Source organism: Delphinus delphis, chromosome 2 (assembly GCF_949987515.2).
Source record: "Delphinus delphis chromosome 2, mDelDel1.2, whole genome shotgun sequence".
NCBI classification, from domain to species: Eukaryota; Metazoa; Chordata; class Mammalia; order Artiodactyla; family Delphinidae; genus Delphinus; species Delphinus delphis.
This window is the reverse complement of record NC_082684.1, coordinates 107,774,306-107,788,990: the sequence shown is the minus strand read 5'-3', so window position 1 is coordinate 107,788,990 and position 14,685 is coordinate 107,774,306. Positions and strand designations below refer to the sequence as shown.

General features: G+C 52.8%; 1 protein-coding gene across 1 annotated transcript; it reads left to right on the top strand.

Annotated features, from left to right (window-relative positions):
- The first annotated feature begins 929 nt into the window (after window positions 1-929).
- ISG20 (interferon stimulated exonuclease gene 20) lies at window positions 930-14,333 on the top strand. Its single transcript, XM_060003634.1, has 4 exons — window positions 930-1,191; window positions 1,487-1,738; window positions 12,388-12,588; window positions 14,127-14,333. The coding sequence occupies exons 2-4, from the start codon at window positions 1,511-1,513 to the stop codon at window positions 14,211-14,213; spliced, it is 516 nt and encodes a 171-aa protein (XP_059859617.1). The 5' UTR covers window positions 930-1,191; window positions 1,487-1,510; the 3' UTR covers window positions 14,214-14,333.
- The last annotated feature ends 352 nt before the right edge of the window (window positions 14,334-14,685 follow it).

The window sequence follows — 14,685 nt, the reverse complement described above, 5'->3', positions numbered from 1 at the left end:
GGATGTCACTTGGTGAAAACACCGAGAACCTGGGGAAATTCCTTTCCAAGCCACAAATCTTTGTGACAACGGGGGGCTGTCAGATTCAGCTCGACAGCTCAAAGCTTGTTCCATATGGATCTGGGGTAGGAGGCAAGATGGGAGCGCTCAACTCACCACAGTATATAATGGACAATTTCCTCATTAAAGCTGATTCTATTTTTGCCCCGGATGTAACTCATTCATTTATTCAATAAATGTTGAGTGCTCCCTATGTGTTAGGCATTGTTCTAACGGGTCAAAGTTCTAGCTTGGGAGAGCGTTGCCCCTGGGAAATATGGCCGGGCTGGTGGGGCTCCCTCCAGGCCTGCTTCTCCTTGTCCTCAAAACAGTGTCAGTCCAGCTGGAGGCAGAGCACGTCGAGGGCAGACCAATGACCCTTTCTGAGGCATCCCTGAGCCAATAGAGGCCGTAGGGCTTTACTGGGTCGGCAGTGGGGGCTAGCCCCTCTTGCACCCCAACCTTCTCCTGCCCTTCCCAATCAATAACCTCAGTGTCCCAAGAGCCAGCTCTCCCTGCCCCCATAAAAGACCTCACAGGGGGACTTCCCTGGTGGTCCATTGGTTAAGACTCCATGCGCCCAATGCAGGGGTCTTGGGTTCGATCCCTGGTCAGGGAACTAGATCCCGCATGCCACAACTAAGAGCCTGCATACCACAACAAAGACCTGGTGCAGCCGAATAAATAAATAAATATTTAGAAAAAAAAAAAAAAAAGACCTCACAGAGTTGTCAGATTGGTGGTGGCCCCGGAAGTTGTGGGACATTCCCTGGGCTCCAGTCCTGGGGATGTTTATTCCCCAGGCAGAGGGTGAGAAATGAAAGACAGATGTTGCAATCCACTCCATCCACATCAGCTGCGTCATCCGAGGAGGGGGAGGGCTTGAGCGATTAGGTGGAGGGCAGGGGCAAAGATGGGACACACGGACAAGGAGCCGGCAAGCTTGGTCAATTCTGACTCAGGACACTGAGCTCCCTAGCCGGCCGAGGAGATGAAACAGCCCAGTCCACGTGCCCCGCCTCCCGCCCCTGATTTCACTTGATACCAAACCAGAAACTGAAACAGGGTCAGGATTCCCGGCTTGAAGTCAGAGATGAGTCACTGCTAAGAGCAACTGCAGTAGCTGAGAAGGGGCACCAGAGAGGCAGGCCGGTAAGAGTGGGAGACAGGGTGGTGGGTTCAAGGCATTTCTCCGGGGTAGCAGCCAGGGGAGGTGCTGGGAGGGGATATCCTGGTCCTGAGGCTGCCGGACGGGACCAGAGAGAGGCCCTGGGACTGCCGGCTAAAGAAGCCAGTTGGGGTGGCAAGAGGCCAACTTCCGTCTGTGCCAGGTGGTGTTTGTGACAAAGGGCAGGGCAGAGGGTGTAGGCTGGCTGGGAGGTGGCTGAGGACGCCTGGGGTCTCAGCTGGCCCTCATGTGATGCCCCTCCTGCCGCCCCCTCTCCAGCACATCTGAGGGTCCCGGTGGAACATGGCAAGAGGCACAGATGTGGTGGCCATGGACTGCGAGATGGTGGGGCTGGGGCCCCTCGGGGAGAGTGGCTTGGCTCGCTGCAGTCTCGTAGACTACCACGGCACCGTGCTCTACGACAAGTTCATCCGGCCTGAGGGCGAGATCACCGACTACAGAACCCCCGTCAGCGGGATCACAGCTCAGAACATGGAGGGGGCCACCCCGTTTGCCGTGGCCAGGCTGGAGGTAAGAGAAGGGCCATATGCCATCCAGGCCAACACACATATACCCCCCCCCCACACACACATACACACTTCCCCAGCACCTCCCCTGGTTGCCGGAGCTGTGACCTGTGACCCCAGCCATGTCAGATTCCCTGCCACCCATGCGTGGGGAGCACCAGAGCATGAGAAACACGTTGGTGTGTCCATCACATCCCTGAGGAGGCTTCCTGCCATCAGACAACCTTAGACTCGTGTCTGGGAGCAGCCTTCGGGGCATCTGGTACACCTTGCTGGTCTTACGATGGGGAAGCTGAGTCCTGCCTGCTGTTCCCTGCATACTGATTTGGGGGCTAGATTCCTCCTTCTTTCCTCTATACCAGCTACCTCTGGGGAGCCCTGTGGGGGAAATGGGGGACGGGTCCTGGGTGGAGGCCCTCACTGGCTGGGCGCTCAGCAGGGTGCCCTCCTGGTCCTGAAGGACAGGCCAGCCAGAGTCCACGGAGCTCAGGGAGAGCTTGCTCCCAGACCCACCACAGGCCATCCACTCATAGAGATGGGTGTGGCACACCAAAATCTCCCATTCTCTTCCCCTTCAACTTGTTGTGACATCTCCAGTCTACTTTCTGTTTCTCTGAATCACTAGAAGAAAACGAAACTCAGCCACTCAGCACCAGGGTTGGTCATTCATGGGAAGGTGAACTCACCCTGGGGAAGTTCATGAAGAACACAAAGAACTGAGGTTCACCTCAGTCCCACATACTGCACATGTGCCAGGCTCCAGGTGCCGGAGATAAGCCCACAACAATAGCCCCTGTTTTCTGAGCACTGGCTACTCACTGGATGCTCTCCTGAGCTCCATCCAGGAGCTCATGCCTCACAAAACAGTCTGCCAAAAGTGTCTTCAGGAACTGTTAGCTCAGAGCTAAGAGGGCCAAGTTTGAATCCTGGCTTTGTTCCTTACCTGCTAAGTTACCTTGAGCAAGTTCCTCACCCTCTCTGTACCCCATTTCACCATCTGGAAAAGAAAATGGGGGTGATGACAGCAGCAATCTCACAGGATTATTGTGAGGATTGGAAAAGGGCCTGGAGAGAGTGCCTATATAAGTACTAAAAAACTGTTAGCTGTTAGGTTTCTTTCCTTGTTGTCCCCATATTACAGATGAGGAAAACTGAGGCTCTCTTGAACTAAACAGTGATTTGGTAGAGCTGCTGAAACAAAGTACCAAAAAGTGGGTGGCTTAAACAATAGAAATGTCTTCTCTCACAGTTCTAGAGACTAGTTCTAGAAGTCCCAGATCTAGGTGTCAGCAGGGCTGGTTCCTTCTGAAGGCTGCAAGGGAAAACCTGTTCTCTGTCTCTCTCTTAGCTTCTGACAATTTGCTGGCCATCTTTGATGTTCCTTGGCTTGGAGAAATGTCACCCCAATCTTCGCCTTCATATTCACATGGCATTCTCCCTGTGTGCATGTCTCACAAATTTCCCCTTTTTATAAGGATATCGGTTGTATTTGTTAGGGACTCAACCTATTCCATTATGACATCCTAACAATAACGTCTGCAATGACCCTATTTCCAAATAAGTCACATTTTGAGGTGGTTGGGGTTAGGATTTCAACAAATGAATTTGAGGGGGAACGCAATTCAACCCATAACACTAAGCAACTCGCACAAGTTCAGATAACTAGAATGTGGAAGGCTCAAAACCTCTAGAGCTGTGTGTCCAGTAGGGTCCCACCAGTTACGGGTGACAGGTGAGCACCTGAAAAGTGGCTGGTCTGTCTGAACTGAGATGTGCTGTAAGTGTAAAATATGCGCTGGATTTCAAAGACTTGAATGAAAAAAGAACCATAAAGTACTTCAATAATTTAAAAATATAGATTATATGTAGAATGGTAGTATTTTATATATTTTTATATATTAGGTTAAATAAAACAGTAACACTAATTTCACCTATTTCTCTTTACCTTTTAAAATATGGCTGGTGATGATTTAAAATTACGTATGTGGCTCACGTTATGTTTCTTTCTATTGGACAGCACTGTTCTAGAGGTACTAAGAGGGTACTAAGGAGCCCTGAGGAGGGGGCAGAGTACATCAGGGTGGTCCTGGAAAGGCTCCATGAGGCTGGTGCTATTTGCCAAAGGGGAGGGAGGAGTCTGTGTATGCAACTCAGTGGGCCGTAGAGAGCCACTGAAGATTCTTGAGCAATAGCATGGCAGGAAAACCACTGTCAAGAAAACCTGAACGGGGGTGCTGGGGAGACGGATGGGAGTGAGGAAAGAGATGGCAGCAGAGAGAAGAGTTAAAGACCCCAGGGAGCAGTGTCTTAGTCATCAGTAGCATCCAGAAGATCGGAAAGAAGGAAACATTAGGACAGAGGAGAACACAGGTGAGTCATCGAGAAGGGGAGGGCAACACGAAGAAAGGTGGCGTGCTTTAGGTGCCGATGGGAGACCCAGGGATACTACATGGAGCTGCCCACACTCAGAGCCCCACGGAGCAGTCAGGTGGGCGGCTTGGCCCCGTCCCTTCTCCTCCCCGGCCTCCCTCTCCATCCCAGCAGCAGAAAGGGCAGAAGAGAAATGCGATTCCCTGGACGCCCTCCAGCACTGGCCTGGGAGTCAGGACACCTTGGTCCTCATCCAGACTTGGTGCCAAAATGCTTTTGTTTCTCAGTTGGAGATTATGCCGGGCCCTTCCAGTGTGTAACACGGAGTGCCGTCCAGAGTAGGCACTTAACAGCCATTCGAGGAGGGAGGCGGGGATCTAAAGACCGGGCAGCTCTTTGGAACCACATCTGCGGTTCACATTTCCTGCTCCATCACTTACTGGTTTGTGTGACCTTTGGCAAGTTACTGAAACTTTCTGAGCCTGAGTTTTCTCATCAGTGAATGGGGAGTACTAATGCCTCCTTCCTGGCCTTGTGTAGGTTGGGTGTAGTGATATCGTCTGTATCCCTAAGCACAGTGCCTGGCTCATGGCTGAAGGTCATCAACGTGCCTGTGGAGAGAACAAGGCAGAAAGTCAGATTTTACAACCCGTCCCCTCTCCAGCTTCCCTTGAGAACCTCGGTCTTAGATTCTGGCCCTCGTTTTCTGCCTGCTGCACAATGTATGCTCCCTGCCCCTGTCTTCTACGCTGCTGCCAGAGACACTTCCCCAGGCCTGGCTCAGATCATAGCCCCCGCTCCCATCCCCACCCCCTGGTTCAAGTACCTCCAAGGCTCCCATTGCCTAAGGTCTGGCAACCCAACGTCCATGGTCCTCTAAGTACCACATACCTACATTTTCTGCCTTCTCTCTCAGCTCAGCCATCGCCCACTGTGCTTCAGACCCAACCCTACTCTCTCTCATCCCCCATCCCTTTCCCTAGAAATACTGCCATTCTGGCAGGCCCAGGCCAGAGGAGTCCTGTGTGAGGCCCTGCCCGACCCCCTCACCCTCCCCACCCACAACTCTAACCCCCTGGGGGTCTCACCCTCCTTGCTATAGCCCACACACTTCCTTTCTTTCTTTGGCCGCGCCACCTGGCTTTCGGGATCTTAGTTCCCCAACCAGGGATAGAACCCGTGCCCCCTGCAGTGGAAGCACTGAGTCCTAACCACTGGACCTCCAGGAAATTCCCATAGGCCACACGCTTTAGAGCTTGCCTAGCCACACACACGGGTCTGTCTAGCTCCACAGCTCCTGCCATGTACTTTATCTGCCCCAGGTTGGATATTGTGCTTTGAACATAGAAGGTGCCCTGAGAATGTTTGTGGGATTGGAGTTGAATTGATTTTCATAATACAAGAGTTCTGGCAGCTGCGTGGAAGAGAATTGCCTCTGCCCTCGTGTTGGCCTTTGCTGTCAAGATACAGTAATACACGTACAGCCCAGGGGGCAGGGAGCAAGCACTGTCTTGATTTATTTTTTATAATTATCTATTTATTTTATTATTTATTTTGGCTGCGCTGGATCTTCATTGTGGCATGCGGGATCTTTAGTTGGGGCATGCGGACTTTTAGCAAACTGTCTTTAAACTTGGCTGGATGTGGGTCCAATCCCAGCTCTGCCACCTGATTGCCCTGTGTCCTCCGGCTTATTGCTAAACCTCTCTGTGCCCCTCAGTAGGATCCTCTGTAACACAGGAGTGATGAAGCAGCACAGGTGTATCCAGCATCATGTCCGGGTCCTGTTCTAAGCACTTTTCATACCCCCACTACCTTTACGCCCCACCACAACCCCGGGAGGTAGTTAACTAGTATCATCACCCCATTTCACAGATGAGCAAACTTAGGCACAAGGTTGAGCAAATTGTCCAAGAAAGGGGTGGAGCAGAGACTCAATTTCTGGCCTGAGGGCTTGCTTTGTGATGTTCTGATCCTGTGATCAAAGTGTGTAAATGCGGGCTGTGAATGCTAAGTGCCTGATGTATGAACAGGTAGTGTCGGAGCAGCATTGGAGTGAAGCTGTGGTATGAGGCAACCACCATCATCTGTTTTCATGAACGAGGACGCTGAGGCACCTTGACCTCACTCATCACCCACAGTAGTTTAATCCCAAAGACCAGGCTCACAGATCCCAAGCTATGCTGGGGAGCCCCCAAAGGGCAGAAGCCTATTAGCCATTTATCAGACCCCACAAGTCCAGGCGACACCTCTCAGCTAAGCCACCAGCTCACCAGGCATTGGTTTCTTGCAGTCCTTTTTCAAAGGTGGCTCGCCAGCCTGTCTCTTCCTGCAAGTGGACCCGGCTAGCAGTGAGCCATAGACCAGGCCATAGAAGCCAGGCTGGCTCCAGGGAGCCACTGAGGCCCCCAGTCCACCCAGGGCCCATGCAGCCACGAGGCACTAGGATTTTGAGGGGGCTCCCCTCACCCCTTTTCTGTTTTTTACTTTTTGTAATAGGATGACATTGCTTTTATAATGCAAGGTAACTGCCTTGTTATCTTCTGATGCCTATAGGTCTCACTGTCATCCAGAACGGTGGTTCTCAGTGCACTGTGATTTTGCCCACAAGGGCAAATCCGGAGGCGATATCTGGAAGCATTTAGCAATATCTGGAGGCATTTCTTTTCTTTTTTTTTTTTTACAGTAAGATCAGATATTTTTATTTTATTTTATTATTATTTTTTTTTGCGGTACACAGGCCTCTCACTGTTGTGGCCTCTTCCGCTGCGGAGCACAGGCTCCGGACGCGCAGGCTCAGCGGCCATGGCTCACGGGCCCAGCCGCTCCGCGGCATGTGGGATCTTCCTGGACCAGGGCACGAACCCGTGTCCCCTGCATTGGCAGGCGGACTCTCAACCACTGCACCACCAGGGAAGCCCTTATTTTATTTTATTTTTTTTATTTTTAACATCTTTATTGGAGTATAATTGCTTTACCATGGTGTGCTATTTTCTGCTTTATAACAAAGTGAATCAGTTATACATATGCATATGTCCCCATATCTCTTGCATCTCCCTCCCTCCCACCCTCCCTATCCCACCCCTCCAGGCGGTCACAAAGCACCGAGCTCTCCCTGTACTATGCGGCTGCTTCCCACTAGCTATCTATTTTACATTTGGTAGTGTATATATGTCCATGCCACTGTCTCACTTTGTCCCAGCTTACCCTTCCCCCTCCCCGTATCCTCAAGTCCATTCTCTAGTAGGTCTGCATTTTTATTCCTGTCTTGCCCCTAGGTTCTTCTGACCATTTTTTTCTTTCTTTTTTTTTTTTAGATTCCATATATATGTGTTAGCATATGGTATTTGTTTTTCTCTTTCTGACTTACTTCACTCTGCATGACAGTCTCTAGGTCCATCCACCTCACTACAAATAACTCAGTTTCGTTCCTTTCTATGGTTGAGTAATATTCCATTGTATATATGTGTCACATCTTCTTTATCCATTCATCTATTGATGTACACCTAGGTTGCTTCCATGTCCTGGCTATTGTACATAGAGCTGCAATGAAAATTTTGGTACATGACTCTTTTTGAATTATGGTTTTCTCAGGGTATATGCCCAGTAGTGGCATTGCTGGGTCGTATGTTAGTTCTATTGTAGTTTTTTAAGGAACCTCCATACTGTTCTCCATGGTGGCTGTATCAATTTACATTCCCACCAACAGTGCAGGAGGATGTGGAGGCACTTCTGATTGTCATAAGTGAGGTGCGGAAGGCTGCTACTGACATCCAGTGGCTTGAGGCCAGGGATGGTACTGAATGAACATCCTACAATGTACAGGACACACACTCACACCAAAGGAGTATCTGGCCCCAAATGTTAGTTGTCCCAAGGCTGAGAACCCTGTTCTACAGAGAGCCCCACAAATCAGACTGTCAGCACAGGAAGGAACCTGCGAGGAGACCAAGGTCCAGAGAGGGGCAGTGACTTGCTAAGGACACACAGCAAGCTGGGCTACAACTCAGTGCTAAGATGCAGGGCTCTCACCTGACAGGTCAATGCTCTTTTAATTCATTTTTTAATCTAACGGTAATTGTCCGTAGACTGTAACTCATTTTTGTAAGTAAATGCTCTTTTAATGTTAACCTGGTATGCTGAGTAGCACCCAGCCCATGACTGGGATTGGGGAATGATAATGACACTCTTAGTTTGCAGATAAAGAAACTAAATCTTGTGTGGCATCGTGGTTTAGGTGCGCAACAGAAAGGAAGCCACAGTAGCTTGTGAACAGGGACTGGTTTCAGCTGTACCAGTGCTGTAGCCCTTGCCTGTGTTGGAGTGCCCTGTCGGGGCCCTGCCACCTGGCAGGTCTCTCTGGGGCTCAGCCAGATGGAGGAGGATGATTTCGTCATCCAGGTTTACCCCGGGTAAGCAGACAGAAGCTGGGGGCAGGGGTACCCAGAGAGCTTGGCAGGGGACAGAAGGAAAGAGGGGGACCAGGGTCACTCCTGAAGATGCCAGTAGGGGACCTGGGCCTCCACAAGGGCAACATTCTTCAGAGTCCCTTATAATCACATCTCCTGGCAGCCAGGAATGAATGAACGGGCAGATGGAAGAATGGATGCATGATGGGAGCAGCGGGCTCTAAGGGGCTGGACAGGCATCCGTGCCGGGATTTCCAAACTTGGCAGATGGGAAGAATACCCTGGAACATTTGCTAATGCCCCTCCCCTGGCGATGTTGATTCCGCAGGTCTGGAGTAGCGCCCTGCCCTCTGGATTTCTAACAAGGGTCTCGGGTGATTTTTTTGATCAGGCCTGGGAAATACCTGGACTAGAGGGAAAACACAGTGGAAAGAGAATTCAGGCAAACACCAGGGCCTGTCACTCCTTTGCATGTGACATGGGTACACACCACTGGCACCGCCCTTTCCCTGTTGGTAAGATGGTATGACAATCCCCGCCTCATAGGGGCCATATTCATGATTCAAGAAATCTTCAGTGAGTGCCGTCATGGGCCCAGCAGTAGAAATTATTAATTTCCACCCTGAAATTAATAACGCTAATATAATCCCTATGTTCTCAGTAAGTAGTAATAATAACAACTGTGATAATAGTGACAGGGTCAGGCAGATCCGGACACTGCATCTCAGCAATCAACTCACCAGCTGTGTGACCTGTGCAAGCCTCTTACCCTCTCTGATCCACAACCCCCTTCACTATAAAATGACACTAAGACACTTCACTATAAAATGACACACTCTTGTTGAGAGGCCCCATGATGAGGTGAGGAAAGTACCTGGCCTAGTGCCAGGCAATGAGAACAGATCGATGCATGTCCCTTTCCCCACCCACTCCAGTTCTTTCCAGGAATTTGAGCCTCCCTCCCCTGTGTTTGACACACCCGCCTCATGACACTGATTCAGGGCAGGTCCGAAGCCAGCAGGTCACACAGCCCTGAGGCCCCTCCAGCTGGCACCTCCACACCACCCTGGGTTTCCCTCCCAGCCCTGCCACAGAAAGTCCATGGAGCCTCACGTCGCCAGGCCCTCACCTTACAAATGGGGAAACTGAAGCCCAGAGACCGTCTTCAACCTCCCTGAGACCACATAGCGAGTTGCAGCAGCCTTTCCCTACCCGGTGCCCGGCATCTTTGTCCTGAAGAGTTGGCATCTCTCTGCTAAACAGACTGTTCTCCTCCTTTCCCTACTTCTTCCTTCCTTCTGCTTGTCCACCTCTTATTTTATTTGTCTCATGATGAGTCTCATGGTCCTGAATGTACCCCTCTCCCCCCGCCACCACCGGGACCCTGGGGCTCAGGAAGTGATGAATTTCCCAGGAATCTGCCTCACAATGACTTGGCCCTCTTACACCTGGGACCGGCTGCTGTGGCTGACTCTAGGGTGGCACAGTCCCCTCAGAGCTTTGTGTGAACTGGCCCTGAGTCAGCTCATAGACAGGAAAACAGGCCCCATTGTTCAGAAACATAAAGGATGTCAGCAAGGAAAGGCGTGTGACCTACAGTTGCCCAGCACAGCCACATCCACTGGCCCTGGGCCTCTACCTATCCCCTGTGTGCTGCCCGAGCCCTTTCCTCCACACGTAGGATTCCCCTCGAGCTGCTGCTCTGAGGTTGTGTGCCCTTACTACTCAGCGTGACCCACAGACCAGCAGAATCAGCACCACCTGTTAGAAATGTAGAATCCCACATCCGAATCCAGATTTTGGTGAGATAAACCAGGGGATTCCTAAGCCCAAATGTGACAAGAACTGGTGTCCCTCAGGAGTGGCCCAGCTTTATTCTTTGAGTGCTTTCTCCAGTCCCTAGGTTGGGTGAGGGTCTGTCCAGAGGAGGACCCCAAGAAAACCATGGTACCAGTGGGGCAGGCTTGTGACATTACCTGTTGACGGTGGATGGACCGGCTCTGCCTCCAGTGCTGTGACCGTGGACAGGTCACCTCACTTCTTGGAGCCTTAGCTTCTTTCTGCAAAGTGGCCACAAGGGGGAGCAAGTCAAACACCCCATGGGATGTCTGGGGAAGCCACTAGAAGCAGAAGCAGGACACCGGACGGTGTTAGCCATCCAGAGGGCTCCTTCCTCGGGCACAGAGGAAGAGATGAAGGCTGCCGGAGAGCTGTCCTAGGGGGGCCTGAGATGCCCATGAGCTGCCCTTCAGCTGGAGCCTGGTACAGCTCGCTCCAAGGTCCCCCTTCCGTCCTCCCCAGTGGCAGCCAAGGGAAGGAAAGGTGACCCACCTGTGTGGCCAATGATTGAGGCTCTCCATAGGGCCACCGTGGGAGAGGAGGTGAGAACGGAGGCCTGGGCATACGTGCAGGGCACAGGACTGGGGCACCCTGAGGGCTGCCCTCTGCAGCTTGGCAGCTGGGCTGGCGGAGGCCTGGAGCAGGCGGCTTTTTCAGCATAATGTGGTGGTGATAAGCTGGCTTTGAGGGCTGGCCCTGCCACGAACTAACCGTGTGACTTGTCTCAGTTATCTAATGACGCTTAGCACGTCACCCCAAAACGTAGTGCTCCAAACAGTGTCAATATTTATGTCGCTCAGGCATCCGCAATCTGGGCAGGGCTCGGCAGACGGGGACAGCTGGTTGGCTGAGGCACCTGGCAGGCCCGGGATTAGAATCACAGAATGGTTCGCTCACCCACCTGTGCTGTGGCTGGTGCTGGGGGCCTTGGGCACATCTCCCTACGTCAGGGTGGTCTCCCCAGCATGGTGGCTTCAGGGTAACTCAGGGCTCCCGGGACACTGGCCCCACAGAGAGATCAGATGTCACACAGCCCGGCCCATATTCAAGGTGAGGGGAATTAGACTCCATCTTTTCTGTGAGGAGTGTCAAGGAATCTGCAAATATTTTAAATTCATCAGAGTCACCTTGAGTAAATGACTCCACTTCTTAGCACTTTAGTTTTTTCAACTGCAAAATTCAGTTAAACACAATCCTCCCTCATAGCTGTATGGGTTTTCTATGGCTGCTGTAACAGAACTGCAGACCGGGTGGTTTAAAAGAACGAAAATTTATTGTCTTACGCTTCTGTGGTTCAGGAGTCCGATGTGGGTCTCACTGGGCTGAGATCAAGGTGTCAGTAGGGCCGTGTTCATTTCTGGAGCCTTTGGAGGGGGATCTGTTTCCTTGCCCTTGCCTGCTTCTATGGCCGCCCCTGTTCCGAACTCTCAGCCCCTTCCTCCACCTCCACAGCCAGAGGCAGCCTGTCCAGTTCACATGTCAGATCTCTCTGACCTCCACATATAAGGACCTTGGGATTATGCTGGGCCCACCTGGATCATCCAGAAACTCTCCTTATTTTAAGGTCATTTGATTAGCAACCTCAAGTCCATCTGCAACTTTAATTTTCCCTTGCCGTGTAACATGTTCACAGGGCCTGGGGATTAGGGAGTGGGCATCTCTGGGAGGTCAACCCGCCTGCCACAGGAGGGCCGTTAAAAGGATTAAACGACATAATGTATGTGATGCACAACTAATGCCTGGCTCGTGGCCATTGCTATCACACAGAAACCACGGAAGGAGTTGGGATGGGCCTTCCGGCATCACTAAACTGTTGAGGGTGAAGGGGCCTGGTCCAGTCTCCTCATTTTATCGATGGTATATATGTTCCAAGCCCAGAGAGGGATGGTGATTTGCTCATAGTCACACAGCAAGTCCAGGAGGACTTTGCTCATAGTCACACAGCTCAGGCCAGCCCCCCGTGATGGCACCAAGTTGCCCCAGACCCACCTGAAGTGCCCTGCGTGACGTGTAGGGTGCATGTCTCCCTGGCCAGATCCTGCAGCTCCTGAAAGGCAAGCTGGTGGTGGGTCACGACCTGAAGCACGACTTCAAGGCGCTGAAGGAGAACATGAGGAACTATGCCATCTACGACACGGCCGCGGACAAGCTTCTTTGGCGTGAGGCCGGCCTGCTGTACTGCCGGCGTGTCTCCCTCCGCGTGCTGAGCCAGCGCCTCCTTGGATGGCGCATCCAGGTGAGGACCACCCCTTTCCCAGCCTGGGGCCGGATTGCCAGCTCTGGGGGCCTGGCCCTTCCCGCTAGGACTGTAAAGTCTCCCAGTAGCTGCGGAGCAAATATTTGGCCCCAAGGATGCTCAGCCTCCCCTTAGTCCTGAGAGGCTGTGTGAGAGGGTAGGGGTTTCTCCAGGAGGGCAGGGCATTTATGTGAGAGCTGACCCAGGAAGCCCTGGTAGAGTGAGGATGAGCGGCAGGGAAGGGAAGGCACCCAGTCAAGGCGTTTTTGTGTGTTTTCAAAATCGTGCCAGTTTCCCTGTGGGTAACTGAAGCTTAATCCCCCTGCCTAACTCTGCGAAATGGTGTAGAGCACAGAGCGCAGATGTATCCAGGGAGCCGCACTATTTACACACACCTCCCTTTAGGCAGGAACTGATGCTGCTCCCGGGGCCCTAATTCCTCAGCACTTGCAGCCACAGACAGAGCAGGCCCCCCCAGAGCCCCAGGCAGAAGCCTCTGGAATTGCCCCCCCAGATAGGAAAGCGGCAGATATCCAACGAGGGGGGTTCCAAAAGTGAGAGAGGGACCCTGAGCTCAAACCCACAGGCAAAGCAGTCTCCAGGAGCCGGCAGGCGTGTGCTGGGGCCTGGGAGCTCACCGAGGTGGAAGGGCCCAGGGAGGCGGGCTGGACACTAGGAGCTGGGGCCACACGTGGGCCCTTCCAGCACAGCGGATGTTTATGAAGCACCTGGTCTGGGCCAGGCTGGACCAGAGGCTGGGCACCCGGCTGAGCGAGGCCCAGCCCATCCTTGAGAAACTCGTAGCTGAACGGAGGGTGGCCCGAGATCTGAGCATCAGCACATCTGTGGGGCGTGTCCACAGAGGGGAGGGCAGGTGTCCTGGAGCAGGGACGGAAGACAGGGGCAGGCAGGACACCAGGTCTGAGTGGAGTGTGACGGGGGCGTCTTAGTGGAGGAGGCAAGAGAGGGGGCGCCGGGAAGGGGAGAGACCGAGCCCCAGCCTGAGGAGTGGGGGGCGGCTTGGCTGGGGAGCAGGAACGTGTAGGAGACAGGGGATGGGCCTGAGATCGGGCCCCTCTGTTGGGCTTGTGGCACAAGGGACCGAGGACAGAGTGTCAGCACGTGGATTCACTGAAGAGCCCTGTTCACGTGCTGAGCAAGGAGCCCCTTAGAAACATCTGTGTCCACATTCCTCGCTGCTCTGGGGCTCCGTGTGAGAACTGCTTCAGCCCCTCTGGGTCTGAGGCCAAGTCTGCAGTGCCCGGCCCACACCCAGCGGATTGTAAGCACCTGGAGGGCACAGCCTGGCCCTCAGGATGCTGGATTCTGTGCCTGGCCACGTCTGGGTCCAGTGCTAATGGGTGAAGCCAGGCCTGCTCCAGCCACCTGCTGAGTCCAGGTTGTCAGAGGCCTGGGGAGACTCACCCACTGACCCACTTCAGCCCCGGAAGTCAGGGTGTGAGCAGGGAAGGCCCGGGTCACATGGGTGCCTGGATTCAGCCGCACCCCAAGTCCCCACTCTGTACCTGTGTCTGCAGGACAGCGTGTCGGGACACAACTCCGTGGAAGACGCCAGGGCAACAATGGAGCTCTACCGAATCTCCAGGAGAATTCGAGAACTATGAGGACTGCCCGTCTGGTGGTATTCAGCCCCCTCCCCAAGGACTACAGACCTTCGTGTCTTCAAAACAAAAATGCCCTTGTTTTTGGAAAAATATTTTTAGCAATAAAATGGCTCTATATTTTCTCTACTCCCTCGGCTTCTCCTCTTGTCTTTTTCTTTCTTCTCTCTGAGCCGGGTGTTGGTGGACACCACCTAGCACTGAGAAGACAACGAACACTTGAGCCAGGATAGGGACAAGTGTCAATTTCCTTAATGTCTTGAATCCTGTGGGTCCAGGAAGAAGTTCCTGTGACTTAATTAATACCCTTGCCTCAGGGCTTCCCTGGTGGCGTGGTGGTTGAGCATCTGCCTGCTGATGCAGGGGACACGGGTTCGAGCCCTGGTCCGGGAAAATCCCACATGCCGCGGACCCATGCACTACAACTACTGAGCCTGTGCTCTAGAGCCCATGAGCCACAACTATTGAGCCCACG

Bases quoted from the DNA above. Each gene is read 5' to 3' on its own strand.
- ISG20 (XM_060003634.1), top strand. From the start codon at position 1,511: ATGGCAAGAGGCACAGATGTGGTGGCCATGGACTGCGAGATGGTGGGG. The intron at 1,739-12,387 runs GTAAGAGAAGGG...CTCCCTGGCCAG, and splicing joins TTGCCGTGGCCAGGCTGGAG to ATCCTGCAGCTCCTGAAAGG. The intron at 12,589-14,126 runs GTGAGGACCACC...CTGTGTCTGCAG, and splicing joins TCCTTGGATGGCGCATCCAG to GACAGCGTGTCGGGACACAA.